The 24,392-nt window shown below is 46.1% G+C and overlaps 5 protein-coding genes across 8 annotated transcripts; all 5 read left to right on the top strand.

Annotated features, from left to right (window-relative positions):
• Nucleotides 1–1,314: 1,314 nt before the first annotated feature.
• Nucleotides 1,315–2,385, top strand: ONS95_013253 (uncharacterized protein; the record flags this gene model as incomplete). The annotated part of the gene is made up of 3 exons (XM_058506895.1): nucleotides 1,315–1,651; nucleotides 1,818–1,897; nucleotides 2,035–2,385. 3 exons carry the CDS (start codon nucleotides 1,315–1,317, stop codon nucleotides 2,383–2,385), a joined length of 768 nt encoding a protein of 255 aa, XP_058357625.1.
• A 4,066-nt stretch (nucleotides 2,386–6,451) lies between these two features.
• On the top strand, nucleotides 6,452–8,197 carry ONS95_013252 (uncharacterized protein). The gene is made up of 2 exons (XM_058506894.1): nucleotides 6,452–6,750; nucleotides 6,807–8,197. The coding sequence occupies exons 1-2, from the start codon at nucleotides 6,489–6,491 to the stop codon at nucleotides 7,913–7,915; spliced, it is 1,371 nt and encodes a 456-aa protein (XP_058357624.1). The 5' UTR covers nucleotides 6,452–6,488; the 3' UTR covers nucleotides 7,916–8,197.
• A 228-nt stretch (nucleotides 8,198–8,425) lies between these two features.
• ONS95_013251 (uncharacterized protein) lies at nucleotides 8,426–12,078 on the top strand. Of its 3 annotated transcripts, XM_058506891.1 has the most exons (9): nucleotides 8,426–9,211; nucleotides 9,297–9,329; nucleotides 9,385–9,522; nucleotides 9,572–9,637; nucleotides 9,792–10,279; nucleotides 10,374–10,434; nucleotides 10,485–10,555; nucleotides 10,651–11,322; nucleotides 11,407–12,078. In XM_058506891.1, the coding sequence occupies exons 1-9, from the start codon at nucleotides 8,871–8,873 to the stop codon at nucleotides 11,598–11,600; spliced, it is 2,064 nt and encodes a 687-aa protein (XP_058357621.1). In that variant the 5' UTR covers nucleotides 8,426–8,870; the 3' UTR covers nucleotides 11,601–12,078. The 3 variants fall into 3 exon arrangements, with proteins under 3 accessions (XP_058357621.1, XP_058357622.1, XP_058357623.1); XM_058506892.1 differs by having other exon boundaries at nucleotides 10,651–12,078; XM_058506893.1 differs by having other exon boundaries at nucleotides 10,485–11,322.
• A 3,001-nt stretch (nucleotides 12,079–15,079) lies between these two features.
• Nucleotides 15,080–19,991, top strand: ONS95_013250 (uncharacterized protein). Its single transcript, XM_058506890.1, has 3 exons — nucleotides 15,080–15,874; nucleotides 15,975–17,093; nucleotides 17,147–19,991. Exons 2-3 carry the CDS (start codon nucleotides 16,607–16,609, stop codon nucleotides 18,127–18,129), a joined length of 1,470 nt encoding a protein of 489 aa, XP_058357620.1. The 5' UTR covers nucleotides 15,080–15,874; nucleotides 15,975–16,606; the 3' UTR covers nucleotides 18,130–19,991.
• ONS95_013249 (uncharacterized protein) lies at nucleotides 19,992–24,384 on the top strand. 2 transcript variants are annotated; one of them, XM_058506889.1, is made up of 7 exons: nucleotides 19,992–20,933; nucleotides 20,994–21,121; nucleotides 21,169–21,233; nucleotides 21,293–21,607; nucleotides 21,658–22,894; nucleotides 22,940–23,900; nucleotides 24,006–24,384. In XM_058506889.1, the coding sequence occupies exons 1-6, from the start codon at nucleotides 20,715–20,717 to the stop codon at nucleotides 23,664–23,666; spliced, it is 2,691 nt and encodes an 896-aa protein (XP_058357619.1). In that variant the 5' UTR covers nucleotides 19,992–20,714; the 3' UTR covers nucleotides 23,667–23,900; nucleotides 24,006–24,384. The 2 variants fall into 2 exon arrangements, with proteins under 2 accessions (XP_058357619.1, XP_058357618.1); XM_058506888.1 differs by having other exon boundaries at nucleotides 19,992–21,121; nucleotides 22,940–24,384.
• The last annotated feature ends 8 nt before the right edge of the window (nucleotides 24,385–24,392 follow it).

Raw genomic sequence — 24,392 nt, 5'->3', positions numbered from 1 at the left:
GCTGTCAGCATTTTCTTGAACCTTATTCGTCCCAAGAAACTCTGATGGATGTCAGTTGAGCCTCCTGTGCGCCGCTTTAACCTCACATGATCTTCACATTGTCGGTGTGCTTCAATCGAAGTTTCTCTGCACCTGCATGTAAATTTCTTTCGTGTAAAATTCACCCACTTTCTCTGCAGACTAACCCACGACGGTCTTCAAGTGAGGATCCCTCGATCCTTGAGAGAGCGCATTGCATGACACTACTGCTGTCATTCTCCGAATCCCAACTTCCCAAGCTTCCCAGACCTGCAGTGCGGCGGGTTTGGGGCATGAAGAATACTTGGGTGGACTAGGGTTGTTCTCGTTCCGATGGTGTCTGTCCTGTTCATTTATCCTGTTTGCCTGCTGCCTGCAAGTGCGGTCGCAGATGGGTCGCAGAGCTTGCTGGTTTCGACTTCTTTTTATGAGCACCGCGGTTGATATCAGGGTTCTGGAAGGGAGAGGCACAGCAAGTGGAACCTATCTCTCCGCACTCTGACTAGATCGTTGACCGATCTTCTCTCATTCCTTCTTTCATGTCTGAAGTCTTTGATAAGCACTCAGAGCTTGTATAAACCTTTTTCGTTGTCGAGAAACGAGCATAGAGGCTATTGAGTAGGCCGAAGCGACTACACTTTAACCCAACAAAGTCCTACAATACCCACAGATTGCTCCCAGAGCGGTTGGTTTTGCTTCAGAGCACCAATAAGTCGGGCATGGTGTCGCCTTTACTGATGTCGTTCTATGTCCACTTGACGTTAAAATCTCACTGGCTGCATCTTACGAGCCACAAGCGTTGGAGACCACCCGTAAGCACGGAAAATCCAGTCAAAATCTGAGACACAACAGCGGCCGCATCAAAATCCCTACTGATGCAGCCTACACTTGTCCGAATGGAAGGGCAAAGGGTTCAACTTGTCAATCATAGGCAAAGTTTTCTTCTGTATCTGCCAAGTTCGGGCTCGGCTCGGAACGGGCTTCTCGTCATCGTCACAGAGGCTTTGTGGCACACGTTGATTGATCAGAACGTAATTCGCCGATTTTGCGACCTGCTTACTCTAATAGGCTGAAAATACGACCTCCCGGTGTTCAGGACAATGCCGCCGCCGTAAACGTACATAAGGGACCGGGGTTCTTGTTATATTGTTGAAGAATGCAATATCGACGAGCGATTCATTAGCAATGATGCATCAAAGGAGTGTGTGTGTAGCGATACATCGAACGAAACATGCCTGAACTCAGGAACTATATTCAAGTCGTTGCTATCCAGAGCACTCATGTTCTGAGGATATAATGTCAAAACCGGTCTTTGTTTGTGTTCCGGGAGCCTCACATTCGCCCATTATCTACGAACCACTGAGGAACATTCTGTCTTTGTACGGATATAGCTCGGTTCCTCTTGCTCTGCCCTCGGCTGGAGGCAATCCCCCCACGTACGATTTCAGAGAAGATGTCCAAACGATACGGAACCTCGTCATGCGAATTATCGATTCCGGGGCAGATGTAATTCTTGTTCTTCACGGGTATGGAGGTTTGCCTGGCGCAGAAGCGCTCCAGGGTCTAGGGAGAGACGAGAGGAATCAGAGGGGACTTAGGGGTTGTGTTGTTCGGCTTGTGTTTATCATGTCCTGTAAGTTTTTTTTTTTTTTTTTTTTTTTTTTTTTTTTTTTTTTGGAAACTGTTATGTTTTCTGTTGTTGCATGAACTATGTGAGTTTGATTCACTCCTTTCGCCTTTCACCAAGAGAAAAGCGCTGATCCTTCAACTTGAATAATTGCTAATGTTTCATCGTTTAGACATGGCTCTTGAAGGCTTTCAAGGGAGTCCTAGAGGTGACGTTTCTTCAATGTTCCCATACATGCGCTGTAATGTTCAAGTCAGTCATTTTCGTTGATCTCGCTTCCCACAGCCTTGTTTGTTATTATTATCAGCGCAGCTCAAAATTTGATTGGCCACTCAACTCGCAAGATTCAGCTGAGCTCCTTTCAAATCCCAACACTAACACTTTCCCAGGCTGGCGTATCCACCGTCAGACCCGCCGACGCCATCTCAGTCTTCTACAACGACTTGCCCAGGCAACAAGCAGAATACTACGCATCCCAATTGCTGCCCCAAAGTCTCGGCGTCTTCTGGAGCAGAACAAGCTACGCAGCGTGGCGATATATCCCTTCAACATATGTTCTATGTGCTAGGGACCAATCAATGTCGTTAAGCTACGGAGAAATGATTTTAAAGGCAGCTCAGGAATCGAGACCGAACATGGTGGATAGTGTGGAGAGATGTGATGCCGGTCATTGTGTTATGCTGAGTCAATCCGACTGGACGGCGAATATGCTGAGGAGAGCTGCAGGTGAGCGGGTTTGACGGAAAGAAACAGGTTCAAGGAAATGCAAATACAAAGGATATGATCACCCATACCAAAGTCCAACTTTCCATGCTCAAGTCTATTCTTCCGGCCATAAGCTGCTCTGCTGACTCTTGTGGCGAGACTTTTCTTTGGCCAGCAACTATCCATAGAATTACCCGCCTTTGCAATATGCCGAAGTAGTCAGGCTGCATTACGAGAACGATGAAGTCAGCTCGGCTTCTGCTGTGCATGCAGACAGCCGTGCCTGTCAATTTCTATTTCGACTGACTGCTCCAAGTGTGAACCCGGGAGTCGTAGTATCATACTGAGTTCTGCGCGAGGATTACGAGCTTACCTATGAATTTTACGAGCAAAGTCATGCTGTGATATGCATCTGACGCTTTTCGCCCATATTATATAGACTTCATCTATTGGGGGGCACGTACGGCTGGTCGTCCCGGTCGGGCCAGGACAAGACTTGTGGCGTTTGAGTGTGACACTTGTATTTTTTACGACTTATAGATTATGATTGAATCAAATTAAGTTACCTTCTGCTAAGATGGCGCGGAAATGGGCCAGGTGAGAGCGAGGTGAGATAACAGTAATACCTTAATAAGTACCAAGTATCCTTGACATCCTCGCCGGGACTTCGATACTTAACATTGCTTGAATTAGCGCCGTGTAGATAATTCCTGCGAAAAGTTTGTGTGCTGTGACTTCATGACACATCAGACAGATGATTTATTGTCTTATGTGAAGAGGATGACTGCCTTGTTGGCAACTGTTATCTTGTGACAGAGAGATTTCTATGGATGTAGCACCACAATAACGGAGAGAAAAGAGAGGGGGACTTATCATGCCGGGCATTTTCAGGGTAGGGACTTTACGGCAGGGTATGTGTACATGATGGGCTGGTTCGTAATGAGGTTTCGCGCACATAGTTACCACTCTTGTCGCCAGGGCAAAGTCAATCGATTATCTTTTGGGGTCAAGAAATGGACACCCACGGCAGATTCAGCATGTTTTTTAGATCATAGGATGTGCCCTTTCGCTCTGACCAGCTAAGTCGCTGCTACGGAGCACTTACTCTCACCACTCACCTGCACTTCGCCTAAAGTTTAGAATTAATTCAGTGCACAAGGTCATAACTCATATTGGATTGGTTTGTCTAACTCAATAAGACTCTTCCGTTCATCTTCCTACCCAGATGACCAAGCGTTCATGGAGTCTGTCGATACCACACCACTCAAGACTCTATACAAAAGCGCTTGAATGCGCGATGATAGAGAGGCTATCCTTGTACCAGCAAGCTACAGAGAAATTCACCTACCCTGATCGATCAGGGAGACAGAAGACATCTCAGCCTTCTTGTACGCCACTATACTGTCGCTTATTTAGTAGTTGCTATGATTCACAATGCATATCCATCGCCATCTCTCGGCAGGCTTCATCTTTGTGTGAGGTTTTCAGATCATCTGACTTCAGGTAGTATTCTGGAACCAGTACCCATTTTTTTCGGTCTCGAGTCTGTAATATTTGGGAGCAATGATTTCGCTGCCTTTGGTTTGGATAGAAGTGTGCGTTGGTTGCAGGTCGGAGCCTAAGCATATGCGGTGCGCTATGTACAGTAGGAACTTGCCAGAAATATTTAACGCACACGAACTACTGGCTTGCTCGAGCAATAACTAGGCAGGTATCAGATTATCTAGCTCAATGATTAAAAATGAAAGATTTGTGTCGATTGATTGACTTGGTCTTACATATATCTTGATAGCTTCAAACAGTCTATCAGAAAGAAGGTATTGATACATTATCTTGAGTATGATTTCAGTTCAAATCTTGCACTGATATACACCCGCATAAGTTTTGACTCTCTTTTAAGCACTGTAACTTTCAGAACGTTATGTGTTACATCTTGCCAAATGTTCAAGTCTTGTTTTATTCGTTTGAGCCGAAAGTGAGAGATATCTGGCGATCCTTTGCGATCGTCTTACCGATTCCTTCCCGCTGCCTCGATTGATAACTCTCTACTACATGAGGCAAACCTTCCTTTGGTTTCAGAGAGTGACTTTAGTTTACATCCTCGTCAATTGATTTGGCATTCTCCAGGCTGAACTTGCGCAACAGTCGAGCCCCTCTTCAGTCACAATATGTCATTGGAGAACGTTAAGCGAGACGTTTGTTGACATTGCGGATCTCAGCCTAATCATCAAGCCTGCACAATTGAAGCCGAGAAAACAACAACCACGAAATACAAAGAAAGGCTAGACGTTCACTAGATTAAATGCCTGACAACAAAGGAAACCAGGGTGGAGCACGACACCATCGCGTCCGAGACCTCGGTTTCGATCCGAACTCGCTCAGATCCGGACCTGGTTTTGACAACTAATGTTAAGCCACCATTTGCATCCAAAAATCAATGCGAAGAAGCTCTGTGGGCTGATGCTATTGCGATGTCAAGAAATCCCCCGCGGTCCGTCACCATATCACGGCACCTTGAAATCCAGATGTGGTATTGGACTCCTCACTTCCTACTGTTCAAAAGAGAAGATAGCAATGCCACCATTTTGTCCAACAAAACAATGTAGATGAATACTTGGTAATTGATTAGCTGTACAGAATCGAGTATTTAAAGCGTTCTAGTAAAAAACTAAACAGAACTGTGCAGTCAGTGTGTCTTCCGTCTTTTGACAGCGTGTAGACAAAATGGATGTATGATGCATATATACGTGACGCGTTCGGGAATACCCGCTACGGAGACTGAGCTTCCGAGAACATCCACTAAGTGGCCAAAGAGAAAGTGGTGAATAATGGGGCTACTTTTGGCCCTGAAATCGAGGGTACACGGTTCATTTGCCTCGTTTGACGTCCTTTATAGAGAGTTTGGACGATCTCATGATTGATGCCCACTGTACAAAGGGGGACCCGGACAATCATAGCGACGAGACTCTGTTATCTAATGCTAGCTACTAGACTAAGCGAACGATGTCTCTTTGAAGGAATAAAGCCGTAGATGCATAGGATGGATATTTTGATGTTCGGTTCAAATGGCTAGGTCTGGAACACGTTTCATAATGCAGAAGTGCTGTGCATAATGTTTGTAGACTTCCTGCGAGATTGAACAGGCAAGTTATTACAACATCTTGTGCGCCTCACACAGGACTGTCATGCTGAAAGAGCCACTCCTTTGGGAGACAGATCTCATTGCGTACCTAGTTACAAGAGCCAAAAGTCCCTCTTGAATTGACAGGGAGACAATTGAACTGAAGAAACCCTGAAAAAGTCCAGGTGTTGGCGAGGATTGATGTTGTTGGCTAGTGAAGCAGGCAATAATTTCTTGGGCTGGCTTTGGCGCCGAATTTCTGAGTGATGTTGCAATCTTCTGATTTATAATTAGGTCCACTTCTTCTTCCTTGAAGGGGAGAGTAGCATGTCTCAACGTAATACGATGGCATCTGAATGTTAAAAAGTGGCTTACTTATAGCAAGACACTTTTTCTGGAAAGCTGAAGGGAGAGCAAGGAAAGTTCGAGTTCTCGCGGGTAGTAATGTACGCCGCAAATGATTTCTCAAAACAAAGTGAGTAGGACTTGGGAAAAATAAAAGACAGGGGCAATTAGCTTGCGTCCAGGAAATGACTGTGAACCTCAAGCCTCAATTTGAGACCGCGCAGTTGGAAACGGAAGACTTTCAAACAAATTCGTCAAGTCTGTAATGTAGTTGCAGAATTCCTTCTCGAATCTCGAAAATGTACATGCTGTCTGGATTCGGACGGCGAAGAGAGCGCTCTGAACGTGCGGTTCAAATTTGTTGTTGACATGCTGTGACAGAATGTCTTCAACAATTGATAAAACAGATTCAAAGTTGCCCAGCCCGCGGCCTATTGGGCTCAACTAACAAGAATGAGGAGTTAGTGAGTGAAGAAGATGTAGCTGTTTGTTGAGACAATAATGATTGTGAGGTAATTCGTAAAGAAGCAAACGAGCAGTTTCGAGTGGCTGACTCTCAGCCTTGTCGATTCCGCGCTAGTCAGTCGCGACTCCAACACTCAAATCATCTCGAAATTTCTTAACCAATAAGCACATATCGCTACGCCGGGACAAAACTTCAATTGCAGCACAATGGCGTCCTCCTCCTCTCAGCGTATGGTACACCAGGATTATATCGCAAGAATTCGATATTCAAACGCCCTACCACCTCCTCCCAATCCTCCCAAGCTCCTCGACATCCCAAATACCGGCCTTGCGTCTGGTCAATACACAACACCTGGCTTTGCATCAAGACTTGCGCGTGATCAGCCGCTCAATATCGAGGCAGATGCCGAGTTGGGAATGCCGTTAGATCTGGTTGGTATGCCAGGAATTTTTGATGGTGACGAGAGTTGTAAGTCCAGCGCAAAGAGGTTTGGATGCAGGGCAATGGGCTAATCCTGTCTACAGCGATACAAGCACCGTTACATCCACCACCAATCCATGCACATGATCGCGCTCTACTCCGTCCACTGGCATCTCTGGGAAAGCCTAAGTTCTCTGACTCTGGTGTGTCCTTCCTACGACGTACCGAGTACATCTCCAATGCCAGCAAACCCAACCGATTCGAGTCAACCACATCAAGATCTCTGATCGACAAGACGGGAAGCAGGAACAAGAGGGCTCCAATAAATGCAGACAAAGAATCACCTGAATACATCAAGAGCCAAGCGGAGAAGAGCTTCACGATTGCAGCCAACATGCTTAACAGCATCCGAGACATACGACATCCCAGCGGCAAGACAAACCTGCGCGTAATGGAAGCGTATCCCGTCCTCCCCGATCTCGACTCCTTCCCCGACGCAGGTGGCTACTGCACCATCAAATTCAATACCAATCCTGTGCCACCCAGCTCGACCTACGATATTCGTCTCGAGCATGCTTTGCTGAAGCCCACCGAAGCTTCCGAGGAAGAAGAGCGCGCCAGACAGATCATTAGAGAAAACTACGAGCGCGATCCAGACCACTATCCTCCTCCTGACGAGACATTGGAATACGAGTTCTTCATGGCAGAATCTGCGTCCGACGCTCTATCCTTCAAGCGCAAATTCGACCCCCTTGACCCCGAGAAAGACAGCGACGCGCTATACCCGCAAAAAACTGGCAATGGGCAGCCCTGCTTCAGCTACAAACGGATCCGTCCATACGAGAGCGAAAGCGCATTGGGATCTATCGCCAACAAATTCGACGACGAAATCGTACTTGCCGTCAGTGATGGCAAGGACGGCTTGCGCCAGAAAGCTGCGTACTATTATCCCATCGTGCAAAGGATCAAGATCAGGCCGCAGCGCAATAAGAATATCCAGAGCAAGAGAAATAGGTACACTCCTGGCGCACCAAAGGAGGATACGGACAGGCAGACGGACTACCTGCAAGTAATGATTGAGGAACCGGATGAGATTATGATTGCTGAGCGAGAAGTTTTCAAGACTCAGCCATTTGGGAAGGAGGAAGCTGACGGGGATGACGCTGATGCTGATGCTGATGCTGATGCCGATGCGGAGGGCGATGCTGCTTAAGCGAGTAGGAGGCATATGCATAGAATCAACAGTCGTGAAGGAGAGACAGATGTGCGCATCTCAATTTTGTACAAAGTTTGAGGCCGCCAAGGGCTAATTCCCCAATGTAGTAGCAAAGTAGAAGGCTATAAGAGTCATCTGGTGAAGCAGAGGCGCATCTGCTAAGATTGGTGAAGCAACTCGAATGAGGATAATAGCAAGGCTGTAGACAACTTACCTTGCCATGTGTATAATAGCATAAGGCTTCAAGCCAACAGAATGAAGGCTACATCACGATACCAGCATTACTAGTTTTCCGCAGGCCAAACGATGTGACAAATTTTTCTCGGTTTCCATCGATTGACACTTCCATAGCCCTGCTTCAATTTATGCTTCTGCTTACGTGCTTCATATTCGAAAGTCAGATGGTTTTATCACTTATGTCGAAACAAGCCCAACTCAAATTATGGAGATTTATCCAAGCCATGAATGTTGGCCATTATGTTGGGAAGCAGACGCTTCAGGGCCAAGAGCTGATGATAGATTGGAGCTCTGGAAAGCAAAAAGCTCATCCTCTTTACATCCAACTATGCTACCACCTCGAGCTGAATATTAACCAGTCTTTCCTCTCTCTATGGCAGGATTTCCATGCCTGGAAGGCTGAAACTGATCACTTAGTCCCATCTCGCGTCGCCAAGGTACATACATGGGATCGGGTTCTCCAGGCGAAGGAGCATCCGTGATTGGCCAATCAACACCAAAAGATCCACTCAAAAAGTCTTCTTCAAACGTCATGCATCCCAACTACCAGATCTACCCCACAAACCGCTAGAAAGCCATCTTTTCGGCTCAAGGGCGGGTTTCTCCACATCTCCAATCTCATATCAATAATCTCAGACACTTCCCGCTGTGGTATCCTGATTGTCCACCTCTCAAATGTCTTCCACCTTTTGAAAACTCAAGATTTCGGAAGAAAATGGCGTCTGAACACGGAAACAACTCTTTTTCTCTCCCAAACACCCTACAGCATGATTCTCCCGATGATCACAATCCGGGGCAGCGGAAACCATGGCATCAACGCATTCCCAAGCCTTTTCATTCCTCGTTCCGGGACGAGCCTGTGAGAGATAATGTCTTGCACCAGGCTCAAACAAATGTCACTACCAGGAGTAAACATGTGCCGAAATGGTACAAAGTGCGACTTTTTAGAGGCATGGTCAATGATGTGAGGAGACGACTACCTTACTACTGGAGTGATTGGACCGATGCCTGGGATTATCGAGTGGTCCCGGCAACGGTGTACATGTATTTTGCCAAGTGCGTTCTTGTCCTTCGTTCCTTCGAAATTATTCTTTGGTACTCTGTGCTATCCTGCATGAGTTATTTGCTGAGCTCTTCACAGTATTCTACCGGCTTTGGCATTTTCGTTGGATATGTAAGTCGCTGTCTACCAAGGATAGACGAGGATATGAGGCGCTAATAACTTGAAGGTTTTCAAAAACCGACATGAGCTATGGAGTCAATGAAGTACTGCTTGCCTCTGTCCTCGGTTCAGTGGTTTTTGCAGTGTTCGCTGCTCAACCGCTGGTAATTGTGGGAGTTACTGGACCAATTACTGTGTTTAATTAGTACTTCTACCGTCTTCCAAGTCCCGACTGCAAACTGACATGAACCCAGCACCGTGTACGACATAATGACGCCAACAGGGACCAATTACTTTGCGTTCATGGCACTCATAGGATTGTAAGTGTCCAAAAATCATGATGCTGTACTCCCTCTCTCTATTTTACTGTTGATATTTGAGACGAGCTGCATCTATCAGCCTTTTCGAAAGTCAACATTGAAACAAGCGAATTTGGTTTTCTACGCTCAGGGATTTTTCTAATACTTTGTTTAGATGGTCTTTAGTCATGCACTGGATTCTCGCCATTACCAATGCTTGCAACGCTCTCAAATACGTCACAAGGTTCTCCTGCGACATTTTCGGCTTCTACGTCGCTTTCATCTACCTTCAGAAAGGCATCCAGGTACTCACACGCCAAGGTTCAACAGAGCCTTTCTATCTCTCGATAGTCATATCGCTACTCGTTCTGGTTGTCGGATACCTCTGTGGCGTGATAGGATCAAGTCCCCTCTTCCAGCACTACGTGCGAGTATTCATCAAAGATTATGGCACACCGCTTACGGTCGTGTTCTTCACAGGATTTGTACATATTGGTAGGATGAGGGATGTTGAGCTTGAGACGCTACCGACTAGCAAGGCTTTCTCTCCTACGATTGATAGAGGATGGTTTATCCATTTTTGGGACATCAGTATTGGGGATGTGTTCATTGCTATACCATTCGCAGTGTTGCTTACTATATTGTTTTATTTTGATCATAACGGTAAGTCACTAATGAGCAAACACTCCACTTAGTACATTCGGACAATTATATCCACCTTCTATTCAATCGTGAGGAATATGCTAATGAGATTTAGTTTCGTCTCTAATAGCACAAGGTACTGAGTTTCCCCTTCGGAAACCAGCCGGATTCCATTGGTATGTTCACTCCACAGCAGCCGAGAGTCGAGAACTAATACCTAGCCCAGGGATATATTTCTCCTTGGCCTGACTACCGGAGTTGCTGGGCTTCTGGGAATTCCTTTCCCCAACGGTTTAAGTATGTTCAAATTCCCGACTATTATCTGGTCTGGAATAATGTTACAAGATCACCAGATTTCCAGACCTACACCAACATTGCTGATATCTTCAAAGTTCCCCAAGCACCATTCCACACCGAATCCCTCTGCGTAACCAAAGTCGTCGCCGACCCCCGCGAAGAAGGTTCCTCAAAAGGTCACGTCACGACGGTTATTTCACACGTCGTCGAACAGCGCTTCTCCAACCTAGCTCAGGGTCTACTCACCCTCGGTACCATGACCGGCCCTCTCCTCATCGTCCTCCACCTCATCCCACAAGGCGTCCTTGCCGGCCTCTTTTTCGTCATGGGAGTGCAAGCCCTTGAAGGCAATGGCATCACTCTCAAGATCCTCTTCCTCCTCAAAGACTCCTCCTTAACACCCTCATCAGACCCCCTCAAGCGAATTCAGAGACGTAGCGCGATTTGGATATTCGTTGCAATCCAGCTGATTGGGTTTGGCGCTACCTTTGCGATCACGCAGACTATTGCTGCTGTTGGGTTCCCAATCTTTATCCTTTTGCTTGTGCCGGTTAGGACGTGGTTGTTGCCGAGGTGGTTTGAAGAGAGCGAGTTAAGACTTTTGGATGCGCCGACGGCGAGTCCGTTTACGATGATTAGTGTTGGGGGGAATTATGGGGAGGAGGAGGGGGATGACAGCGGCGAGGCGACGGCGGTGCAGAGTAGGTTGCAAAGTGGATTGCAGAGCGGGATACAAAGTGACGGGGAGGGAGTCTTAGTTGGTGGTAGTGAGTTATATCTCTCCTAGCTCTTTCAAAGCCCCAGTTGCTTGGCTTGAAATTATACGGGCTTGCTAACGATGTGTTTAAAAGAGGATGCGGATGGGGATAGTGACGAGGGCAGAGCGGAGCGCGGGGAAGGTGGATCTAAAATAGGTATGAAGAGGAGAGAGAGTTGGAGAGGAGAGGGACGCAGTGGAAGGTGGGCTGAGAGTGCTGATGGATTCGAAATGCAAGATCGTAGACCAGGTGTTAGCAGGAAGAGTGTGAGTAGACAGTCCAAATAATACGACAGCCTTAAACATAGTTTAGAGAATGGAATCTACCTATAGAGTAATATAGGAAGAGTTTGAGACGCCAAAATGTTGCCTCATGTGTAACTTCTCTCCAGTGTGAGAGCCGCAGTTAAAATTTGGTTGGTTTGGGTAAAGGGGGGTTAGCTCGCTTGGAAAACTTGGCTCCATTTAATTCACCTGCTCCACGTACTGTCTTGAATTCAATAGAAGCTCCCTGCTATACTGAGGTTTAAATGGTACTTAAGATTCAAAATGTAGCTCTTGCCGGTACTCCTAACATTCACTACGGCACTTGAATTCGATGTGGGCGGTATTTGTCGCATTATTTTGAGCATTCGTTTCGTTTCCTTCCGCGGGACATCAGCCGCCGCTGTCAGGGTATAAGCTATTCTTCAGTTTGGCGTGATTCTTCGGTAAATAACGCCGACTCACCGACTTTTGCTGTAGACCCCACTAAAATATAATGACTTAGAATTGTAACCTCCATAACTCTATTAAATCTCTATCGATTTTCTTCGGAATTGGGTTATTTTAAAGCTCTTGCCTTGAATATTTGAACCTGAGCTTACGAGCTATCTGATGTTATAACTCTGAACCTACTAGCTTAGAAAGTATTGAATATCGACTGAATATTGTCCTATAAAGCTGATATTAACCTACGAGCTCTTACTAGAGAGTTTAGAATAATATATAAGATAATATATAAGTGGAAACAGACTCTAGATCGTTAGATATTACTTTCGGAATATTATCGCCGTGGCCCTTCACCTGTTATTACTAACGATATAGGCGAATATATTAAAGCGTTACTTAAGAGGGAGCTAGATTTATATTAGGACGAAATCGTAGCGTATCTATAGGAAGCCTACGAAGTTAACGTGTTAGTTAATTAGGTCTCTAAGGCTCTCTAAAGGCTTAATTATACTAAGAAAGTACTTAAGGTCTCTACGAGTTAAAGGAATAATAAATTAATCGTAGCTTAGAGGCGAAAGATAGTGTTTTAGGAGGCCCGGGACTTATACTTTATTAACGAATTAGCTTATAATAAGCGTATAACAGATAGGCGTAGAGGATAGGCTCCTAGGGGAGCTTCTGCAGAGGTTCAGAGAGTACTTAAATAATTAATAAGGTAGTCGATTCTCCCTATATACTTACTTTATAGTTATTATTAGCTGTTAATATACTAAGGCTTAATTACAGCTGAAATCTTCACTAAATAGCTAGAAAAGAGTATCTTACTTAAATATATAGAGCTTAGAATTAAGGTAGTAATAATAGATAACACGTTAATCTATAATAACCCTTAAGTATCAGCTCTTTATATAGCCTTCGGTCTTTAACTTAAATATCTCCCTTTATATTACCCCTTTTTCAACCCTATCGAAAAGAGCTTCGTAGACCTAAAATCATAGATTAGGAGATATTAGCGCTAAAGTAAGTATATCTAGGAGGAATTTGAAGGCTTTTTAATAATAGCTATAAGGTTAGTTAGAGTAGGAGCTAACGCTGAACGTAGAGCTAGAGGCTACTTTCGCTATTTAGGCTATTAAGGCGTACTAATTAAAGAAGGTAACGAAGTTAATATAGAATAAGGGTTAATTAAACAGAAACTACATAGAAACTATAGCTATAAATACTACTAAAACTTACTCCTTGTATTCTCTATCGTTACTCTTATCTTCGCTTTCGTTAAGTTTGTTATTTTCCTAAATAAGAGCCTATTAATTATACTACTTCTTAAATAGCTTTAATTGCTTCTAAATCGTCTTTAAAATACTACCTTTTATTCTAAGCTCTATTACCTCTAAAATCGATATATCTTTAACTATATTAATATTATATTCTTATTCCACGAAAGTTCTAATAGTAAAATCGAAGTAAGAGGCTACTAAAGTTGTAATTAGAGGTATAACTTAATAAAAGAACGATTTTAAAGTAAATAATACCTCCTTTACCTCTGAACTACTATTACAGAATATACTCGACTCCTGTAGATCTACTATTAATATAAAGTTACTTTCAACTTGTTCCTACGGTCGAATACGTAGTAATTAAGGCTCTAGAGCTGTATATTCGTGTGCCGGAGGAGCTATATTTAGCTAAGGGTAAGGGGCTAGCGAATAGCTACTTAGAGGGTTACTAGCGTATAGAGACTATATTAGAGGGGGCAGTATCAGCGGATATTAATATAAGAAGGTATTTAGAGGCTAATATAGTGTCTGCGAGAGGTGTTAAGCTGATTAATATTATTCCGGAGATAACGATTTATTATAGTACGTCTTCCGGTGCTTCTTTTTCCCTTACGCCTTTAATAACTAAGGCTCTGAATAAGCTATAAGCTCTTTTGAAAGGTTAACTTAATAGAGAATAAAAGGTTTATTAATTATAGTTAATTTATCTTTAATATCACGTCTCTAATGCCTTAAATCGTCTAGGGAAAGGTAGTAGTATTTACTATTATTAATAAAGTAAAACTTTATAGTATAATAATAGGAACTGACTTTATAAGCCTATTATACCTGAATAGCGGTTATAATCTTATATATAGTTCCCTTTTTAGCCTCCTAATTCTTTTCAACTTCCTTTAAAAGATAAGTTGTTATAGTACGTAGCTTCTTTACTATCAAGCTTTCCTCCTCTTAATATATACGCTTCGGAATAGTAATAACTAGAGCCTTTAGAGTAAGAGGGTCTTTCCAAGGTAGTCGAACTATATTCTAAGGTATTTATATGATACTAAAGCATATTTAAAGCTTTCCTTACTTTAATTTCCTTATAATTCGAGCTCGTTCGATAAAGTAGTTAAAATCGGCCTTATTAACGATATTATATTCCGTAAGGTTTTAAACGTTTCTATAGATGCTATACTAGTAAATATAATCTCTCTATAGTAGAGAAATACCCCTTAACTTAATCGTAGTATCTGCTAATATCTCTATAGCTTTCTTAATAGATTTATAAGTAACTCTAACACCTAGCTTATTTGTTACCTTCTTTATTACACTGCCTATTCGCTTACTATTAAGGTACTACCGAATCTTAAAGTTTATAGCTTATATTTCAATCTACGGAGATATAGGAGACCGTATAATAAGAGGTTCTAGTAGGGGGAGAGCTTACGGAATCGATAAAAGCTTAGAAGGTAGAGGGAGGGGTAGTGATAGAGGCTCTGCTAATCTTACGGCTAGTATAACTACTCCTATACTTAAATTAGGTGTAGAAGCTGAAGTACTAATAGTAGAACTGATAGAAGAACTACTAGCTTGACTTGTACTAAGTTTAAGAGTTATTTTAAGTACTACCGGCGGTAGGGGAAGTGAAGTGCGTGGAGCCTTCTTTTTAGAAGGTTTCCCTTAACTATTTCGAGCTTTCTTTAGAGGTATATTTGAGAATATCAAGTGGAAATAGAGAGGGGAGTTTAAGAGCTTTAAAATAACCTAATTTAGAGGCAAATCGATAGAGATTTAATAGAGTTATAGAGGTTATAATTCTAGGTTATTATCTTTTAGTGGGGTCTATAGTAAAAGTCGGTGAGTCGGCGTTATTTACCGAAGAATCACGCCAAACTGAAGAATAGCTGTACTTCGGATGAACTTTCTGCATGCCGATGTTTATACAGACCGGACCAGAAGCGTTCCTAGTGTCAAAGGCCTTCATCCCTGGTTAGAAATTCATAACTGTCTGGTTCTGGCGCAGAAATCCATACACAGATTCTACTTCGGGACAATCAGGCTTTTGTAGTGTTGTATTATTGGATTGAAGGCGTGGAGGCGTTGAGGGCGTATTGATTCTCAAGGCCCGCTAGGCCAAGAGCGCTCAGACCTTCTCAGATTCGGCAGGCAAAAGCTTCGTCTGGTCACTTTTCTAGAACGCCAGATGCAACGCCATCGTAGTTTGTGGCTGATACCACAGTCGAGATACAGTACATCATTAGCATGCGACCGAGATGAGGATTCTCGCCGACTGTGAATGCGCTGAAATAATTTTTGCTGTAGTGTTGTTTTTTGATTGTAAGGATTGTTGTTGTGACCCTTCCAGGGGGGCTGTTTGCATGCCGGACACGGGACAATAATGCTGGAGGTAATAATAGAATCCACCGGATCCTAATGACGGCCTGGAGCCAGCAGCTTTGCTTTGCTTTGCTTTGCTTTTGGAAGTCGGAGACCCTCAGGGTCGTGTTGCTTCTAGTGTCAGCGCCTCTGGCACTACAGTAGGTAGAGGACAACAGTCATCCATTGATTCGGCCAGAATCGTCAGGAGGTTAGGTAAGGTAAAGATGGGTTGGTTACCTTAATTTACATGCTCAGCTGTTGTTCTACGATGGTTCTTCCCAGGCCAGGCCAGGCCAGGCTGACCTTCAGGCAGGACGTTTGTTGAGGACTGGTTCTCCATGTGCGCCAGAGAAAGACCGACATTTGCGAATTGACCACTACTGTAGTACTGACTACTACTGAGTCCTGACCAGGACCAGGAACACGATGGAGCAATTTCCTGCCTGACTCCCCTGACTCCCTGAGCGCACCTGGTTGGTCGTCCGCCCGGTTGAGCCGCTTTGTTTTAGCTTCCCCTGCAGGCATCAGGGCCAGGCGAGCCAGGCTAATAATGCAGACACGGATATACATAGGTCGAAAGAAGAGTAGCCCGCTCAATTCAGGGCTTCTATTCGCCAAAGCTCTTAAGCGAGATGATACCTGCTCTCAGTTTTGCAGTTCTCCATTTTACGGGGACGGGGCTAAAGTCGAAGGACGTCGTATCGTCCCATTTACCGTCCCCGTCCCCGTCCCCTCACACGGTCAGACGGCTTCCTCACAAACGTCGACGACAAGAGCCTTTGCCTGTCTGTCTGTCTGTCTGTCTGTCTGTCTGTCTGTCCGTACACGCACATCGACAGCATCTGGCATGACGGCAATGAGTTGACGCATTGCTCAATTATCGCGTCAATCCGCGGCTTTCGAATCTGCACACAGCGCTGTCGATATAGCAGCACGCAGACTGCAATGGGCGAACATCACCATTTTGGCAGGCCATCACTCCTTCTGGCCAGCCACGACAAAGCTCATCGCGAGCACGTACACCAACACCATCTTTTACACCGCGGGGATCCAAGTGTAGTTGGGGAGATAGTCACGGAGGTTATCGCAACTCTTACGGTCATCCAGCAAGTCACAGTCGATTCCAATGGCATCACCATCGGCCTACACACATTCACCGCCGACTCAACAGGCGGCACCGTCTTTCCATCTACAACAACGGAGAAAGCTACTCCTGCTACCACACCAGCGAGTCCAGGGACGAGCAGCTCAGGCGCTACAGCGCCATCGACGTCCGGATCTGGACCCGGAAATCAAAACGCAAACAATGCAGCATCTGCCTCACAGTCATTACTTTCCATTCAGAACATAGAGTCAGCCTCGGCTGCAACACCCATTTCCTCGATACCCACGACCTTTTCTTCGATTCTTGCTACCTCTAATTCATCTTCCAGTAAGTCGCGGACAGCTTAATTTAAAGGTATCTATTACTGACCAATTGACCAGTAATATCAACCTCAAGTATAAGCGGCTTGACACCAAGTTTCTCTAACTCTTCATCATCATCCTCAAGTCTTTCTGGCTCACCTTCGAGCTCGGTATCCATCAATCTTCTATCCTCGAGCACTATCTCTGACGAATCGTCCACCTCGTCACTCTTATCAACCTCTGTTTACTCGCCAAGTTCATCCTCATCAGCGACGGCAACTGGAACCGATGGCATTGCTGGTGGAGGATCGGGAACAGGAACGGGATCTGGCGATACCTCGACCAGTACTGCAGGTTCTGGTGATGGCTCGGACTCGTCACCGTCAACATCGACCGTTGTTGGGGGAGTGGTAGGCGGTGTTGCTGGAGCTGCAATTCTAATCTTCCTTTTAATGATTTTAATTCGCTGGAAGAGACGTCATTCATCCATGTTGGCTTTGGGTAGTGGGGAGGGAGAGGGAGCTGCAGGTACAACTCGCAGTACACCGCCATCTGGACCGTCTGGAGAAGGAATGGCCGAACGTTCTTCATTTGGTGGTTTCGCTGTTCCAGCCGCCTTGGCTACCCTCACAGGATATAAACGATCCTCGCAAAGAACGGCAGACCGAACTACTATATCATCAACAGCCGGTAGCGAGCGAGGCTTCTACCGAGTTTCTGGAAGGAAGTTGCCGTCAGTACTGCAGACTGGTGGGGATGGCTATGGTGGTGGCATCATGGAATCGAACACCTTGAGTGGGTCATCTTTCTACCGAGACTCTCAAGGCTTCTATGGCGGTCCTGGCGGTCCATCCTCGCCTCCTGTAGGCTTGTCGATGCCACGAGATAGTGGTGTACCAATCATGAGAGAAGGTCCGGCCCGTACACCAGTTACAGAACAAGGACCATTTGCAGATCCTCCCGCCTCGTTGACACCGCCACCACGTCGACCTGATGTCGTTGGGAGGTCACACCCTTCGTTTGATGGGTCTCAGCGCTCCCGGTTCACTGAAGAGGTTTGAAATAAGCTTCTCGTCTCAAAGCATGTCTTTGACTCCCTGCCTGTCGTCTGGTCCAGGGATCCCCGATATGGATGATCACGAATTCCTCTGTTTCTTTGTAGATTTTAGGACTGGTGCCGAGGAGGGAGTGAGGAAAGGCACCATTTTCTTGGCTGGAAGAGCCAGGATATCTTTGCGTTTTGCATTGGATTGGCGTTTTATTCTGATGTACGGATCGGATTTCTTGTTGCGCGTTTGAGGATCTGATATCATTTGTTGAGTGAACAGTTCATTGGTTACACGCGAGAGATGTTCGACGACTGCAAAGGCCTCGACCTTTCAGATGATGGATCGGCGGGGAAGGGGAGAGGAGGACCTGCCCTCTATCTGTCATTGGTTTGTGTCACTATGTATACTACCATGATGATGCTATTGAGTCCTGACAGCAGGTCGATGGGTCACAATATATATTGTCCTGAGCTACCCCTTCTACCTTTCTCCGAGGAGCTTTCTTTCCCGTGCTCTTCTTTTCCCTCTAATCGACAACCAAAACAGTGAGCCCTGCATAGCTGAGTCAAGCTTTTGCACCGCATTAAGCTTACCCTTCCTTGCGGCCCCCCGTCCCGTCTGAAGGGAAGATCAAAACAGTCGTTCATCACCAAATGTGGCTGAGCAGGAAGATGATACACCTGGCACGGAATCTGTCACCTTGGCCAATACGAATGAGGGTCGTCAGCAGTAGGAGGCAGGGAATGCATTGGATTGGTGTCTTGGAGATGCTTCTATGCAGATGTTGAGCGCTGATTTGCGCCATCTGTGTACCCGTTTCATGAGTGTCGGAGGTGCATTGAGATGGTGTTATTGGTGGGCTGCCCGATGAACGGTCTTTGTGTGTATATATGGGAAGAAACCTGTTTGAGGACTCAAGAGAGGCAATGGCTTGAAAAGATGATAGTTGATCGCACGTGTGAATCATTTGTCCAATGTGAGGGTGAAGATATTAATATGGCTCAAGCTTCATCGACTCTCATCCAGCTCGACACAGCCGACGCTCGTTCTCGTCCCATGAAAAAGGGAGGCGACAAGATGAAACACTTCTGAGTTGAATGGTGGATACTTTCGAACATCCATCGATCACATCATCACGGCACCATCCAGACCATGTCAGCAACCTTAAATCGACTTCCCAGGCGCTGGCCAGGCACACCTTGACAAGAATCCGGCACTCGGAGATGGCGACGAATAAGAATTCAGCTATGGTGTCACAGATTGATTTCTTTTATGTCTACTGCGTATCACGATTTTCTGTGATTCGAGAACGTCCCATGGCAGGGCATGGCATGGCATGGCACAGAGCCAGGGAGGCGCAGCACCCTGTCCATATTGACGTTGTGGATGGATAGTGATGGTGATAGCCTCAACTTCTCGTCTCGCGTCCATTCATTATTGCACTCTGTTGGCAATCGGTAATCAAGCGAAGGTAGCGATGTGATGCGTTACACCACAGCGGGTCTAGTTCCAGTTCTAGTTCATGGCTCCTCCAAAGTCTTGGTACGAGTGATCGACACAGTGCCGTGGCAGTCTGCAGCCAGAGAGGGTCGAGACCATGAACTTCGAGGAGCAAGACTTTATCTGACAAGAGTTGCTTGGGTGGTGTGGAGCTTGAATTTTCCGACTCGGGGAGGGGGAGCAAGCAGCAGCAGCACATTGGAAGGCGCAAGATATGGTGCCATACCGTGAAAACACAAAGCAAAGGCAGAGGCAGAGGCAGAAGCAAAAGCAGAAGCAAAAGCAGACGCACGATCTCGCTCTAGCCCACACTTGCAACTCTGTAACCCCTCGGTCCCCTTCCCTTCCCCTCCCTTCCCCTCCCCCCGACCACATCCCGACTCTCCTTGCTGAGAAATAGGAAACTTTTTTGAGCCTTGACTGTCTCTGCTGCATTATCTTATTTACACTTGACGTCCCTTCCTTAACTTGGTCTTCCCTTTCCCTTCTCCCGCTTGAAACCTTCACCAGTCGAGTCGTCTGCACCAAGCCACACCGAGGCCGACAGTAGGCATCATCATTCTTACCCGCTCCCCCTCATTCACTGACGCCAGCCTTCGTCGTCTCCCATCCCCGCTGGACCCTGACCTGGACAGGTACCGATTGGGCACCCAAAGTACAGCTTGGCCCGCATATAACAGCGGCCGCACACCACGCAAGACAGGCAGCATCGACCTCACAGCGCACCGCAGCGCATCGCATCACAGCGGAGGTTATCCCATCGGAGTTTACCAAATTCCGACTGCGCAATCGACAGGGAGACTTCTCTTACGAAAACGAATGAGAGCTGCCGCTGTACGGTACAGGTACAGGTACAGGTACAGTGCAGCGCAGTGAGGTGCGGTTGGATACTCATACCTGCGAAAGAGGCGCCCTGGGCACATCCCAAAAAAGTCCGGAGACGGCGGTGCAACTTTGGCCCATCCCACCCCTGAAATTCGAGTCCTGAATCTGCTCGACCACCCTGTCTGCCGCCTGAGCTGTTCTCGGCATTTTGTGTCTTTCCATCTCCTGTACTTTCTTTCTTCATCGTCCCTTTCCTTGACTCGACACTGGTGATGTCGCATCTTCAATCGCCCATGATGGATCACAACGGTTATCAGATGCCCCAGCAGATGGCAGCGCCACCAATGATGAACCCACCACCACAGATGTACAGCGGATACCAGGATGGAATCCCGACGAACTTGAACATGGCGGATATGTCGCAACCATACCTCGGCGACGGAGGGTTGATGGACGAGAGTATTGAGGCGAAGAGGAGGAGGATAGCCAGGGTAGGGACACTTGCGACACGCCGTCCGGAAGGCTGTGGAATGAAGCGCTGACGTATATAGGCCTGTGACATGTGTAGGAAAAAGAAGATCAAGTGCGATGGAAAGATGCCGGCTTGTACTCATTGCATCAATTACAAGACGGAATGTGTTTTCACACAGGTGGAAAAGAAGAGGAACCCTCCCAAAGGGTATGTCGAACATCAACATGCGACGGATTTAACTAACACGGACTTAGTGCGAAGTATATCGAAGGACTTGAGAATAGATTGGGACGAATGGAAAGTTTATTAAGATTATCTGGTATGTCTTGTATTGGAAGGCCGATGGGCGTATTGTCTACAGTATACTAAGTAATGTAGGGCTTCTCACCGAAGATGACAATGGACGAACGGACTTGGGGACGCTCGAGAAACGACTTGCAGACAAAAGGGAATCACAAAGAGCATCTGCTGCACCAGGATCGCATCCAACTTCGCCGTCGCAAGCTTCACAGAATGAAGGAAGTGGATCTACTCCTCGGAGTACGGTTGCATCCCCAGAACAGTCAGCGACAAATGGAGACAAGGAGAAGCGTAAGAGTGGCAGTTCCGAAAAGTCAGAGGAGGAGGTTGAAGCTCTGTCGGATATGATGTGTTCGCTTGTCACAAATAACTGTGGTGAAACGAGATATATTGGTATGATAGTTGTGATTTGAACTATGGAGTCTCCTCACTAACACAAATAGGATCTTCATCTGGATTCTCCATCTTTTCACCCAAGGGTATTTCATGGGTCAACGAAAAGACTGGAGATTCGTCTTTCCAGCAGATGATCTCATCAGCATCGGTGGACGAGAACAAGTGGATGTATTGGAAACCAGAAGTTTTCGGAGACCTGTTTGAGCGACGCATCTTCAGACGACTACCACCGAAGAACGAATGCTTGTCTCTTCTGAAGGATTTCTTTGAGAACTTCAACTGCATGTTTCCGCTTTTCCACCAGCCTACTTTTATGCATCTGGTCGACCGGCAATACAGTCAAGACCCATACGAAGGATCAGGATGGTGGGCAAGTTTGAATGTTGCGCTTGCGCTTGCTCACAGACTCCGGGTAATGAGTAACTTGGTACCAAAGGCCGAGGACGAGAAGGCTTGGGGTTACCTGAAAAATGCTATTGCAGTGGTCACCGAGCTTACTATGCGTAATACGGATCTGCTCAGTGTCCAAGCATTGTTGGGAATGGCACTGTTCTTGCAAGGAACACCAAATCCTCAGCCATCTTTCTTCCTGGTCGCAGCCGCCATTCGATCTTCTCACAGTATCGGACTGCATAAGCGTGGTTCTGGATTTAATCTGAATCCTATCGAAATTGAACAGCGGAAACGAGTCTTCTGGATTGGTTACATGTTGGACAAGGATATCTGCTTGAGATCTGGACGACCGCCGGCGCAGGATGACGACGACATGAATGTTGAACTACCGAGCGCGGACCCAGAGGACAACATTGGAAACATTCCTTTAGCAGACGGAAAGGGAAAGGTCAACCTGTTCCGCTTGATGTGCGAGTTTGCAACTATCGAAAGCAAAGTCTACAAGCAACTGTACTCTACGAAAGCATCGAAACAATCGGATGGCGAGCTTCTCAATACCATTGGAGAGTTGGACCATATCCTGGAGGAGTGGAAAGACAGTATCCCTGTGGACTTCCGACCAGAACATGAGATCAAGGCGTCGCATACTCCTTTAATCTTACACGTAGTTGTTCTCCACTTCGCTTACTACAACTGTTTGACTACGATCCACCGCATGTCGGTTCATCATGGATACTGGACGAGCCGCTTGTCAAACTATGCTATTCAAGGACTCAATGCGAGACCCCTGAATCCACGAGTCTTTTCATCCGCCGCACTCTGTGTGTCTGCTGCCCGAGCTTCTATTCACCTGATCAAATATGTGCCGCAAGGAGACTTTTCATGTGTCTGGTAAGTCGTTCGAGTTTTTGATATGGATTGTGCTAATACAGCTAGGTTGATTCTTTATTTCCCTGTTTCTGCTCTTGTAACATTATTCGGAAATATCCTCCAAAATCCTCAAGATCCCCGAGCTCGCTCCGATGTTCGCTTGATGAACCTGGTAGTCAGCTTTTTGGCTATGCTTGGCACCGAAGAAGAGAATGGTGGTGTTAAGCGCATGCTGGGAGTCTGTTCAGAATTTGAGAGAATTGCGAAGGTTGTTCTCGATAAGGCTGAAAAGGATAGCTCTTCAAGAAGAAAGCGGAAGAACAACGAGGAGCAGACTGGAAAGTCCAGAGCCGCTCCAGTATCGAGTGCGCAGCAGGGAGCGCCACCATCACAGACTCCAATGGCACCAAATGCCCAAATACCAGCTGTATCCGGAGTCTTCTCACCAGGCATGGTTCTCAGAGACGGCTTTAGTCCTGTACCGAACAATGGCTCCCCGAACTCGAATTGGCAACCCGACTACAACAGTGGCGACTACGCAACACCTAGGCAAGGCATGACACCATTTGCGGAAATCCAAGGCTACACCAATGGCAACGAAATGAACTCTCCCCTCAACATCAACAACTTCCAACAACCTTTCGTACCACAAGATCTATGGCAGATGCCAATGACTTTAGAATGGGACTGGGCAGACATGACTGGTGGTGCGTATCCTAGTTTCGAGAATGGTATTGTAGGCGACATGTCGATGCAAAATAACAATAATCAACATCTGCAACATCAGATGTGATGAGTAGAGCCTGGGGTAGGTATGGCTGTATTGTACACGGATCAGGACATCGTACGGGTGCTCAAGACAGGAGAGGTGATTGGTGAACCAAAGATGGGCCTGAGCATCTTCCAACCAGAGAAATGGAGTCGAAAATGGAAGGGAGGAGATTGGTTGTTCCGGAGCCGATAAATCTGGAGCCGGGACGAAGGCGTTCACGTTATTCATGAGATGATGATATACGTATCGGAGTGGGTTAGTGTGTCTTTCTTGCGGATTTTCGGACTATGCATTTGGAGCAAGCTGGCTGGGCTGTGCTGAACGAAGGCACTTCATCTCTACTTACTCATGGGATTATAGGACTTTGATAACTTTGTGTTGCATTTCGGGCTGAGCGAGGTAAACGAGACAGGACAGGAGTATCAAATGGAGAGAAGTGAACAGGAATGGGGATGGGGAGATTCTGTATTGTATTAATCCTGTAATTTCCATAATGGATTGTTGAGTTGAATTAAAAATGCAGCATAGCTCTTTGCATGGTAGTCAGTGGTCTGATTTTCGCTCACTCGAAGCAACAAGATACACGGAACGCTCTGGAGGTGGACTTGATAATCATAGAAGTGTGAAAAATAGCGGGCCCAACAGAAGGATTTTGATAGCCAGTCCACTTGGATTTTGGTAGCAGTCTTTTGTGATTAATGGGTTCTTCAAAAGGACGATGATCTATTATCCACCGACACTCCCTAG

This window comes from Cadophora gregata (genome assembly GCF_030347475.1).
Source record: "Cadophora gregata isolate MNR1 chromosome Unknown scaffold_7, whole genome shotgun sequence".
Lineage (NCBI taxonomy): Eukaryota > Fungi > Ascomycota > Leotiomycetes > Helotiales > Ploettnerulaceae > Cadophora > Cadophora gregata.
This window is presented reverse-complemented; position numbering and strand designations above follow the sequence as displayed.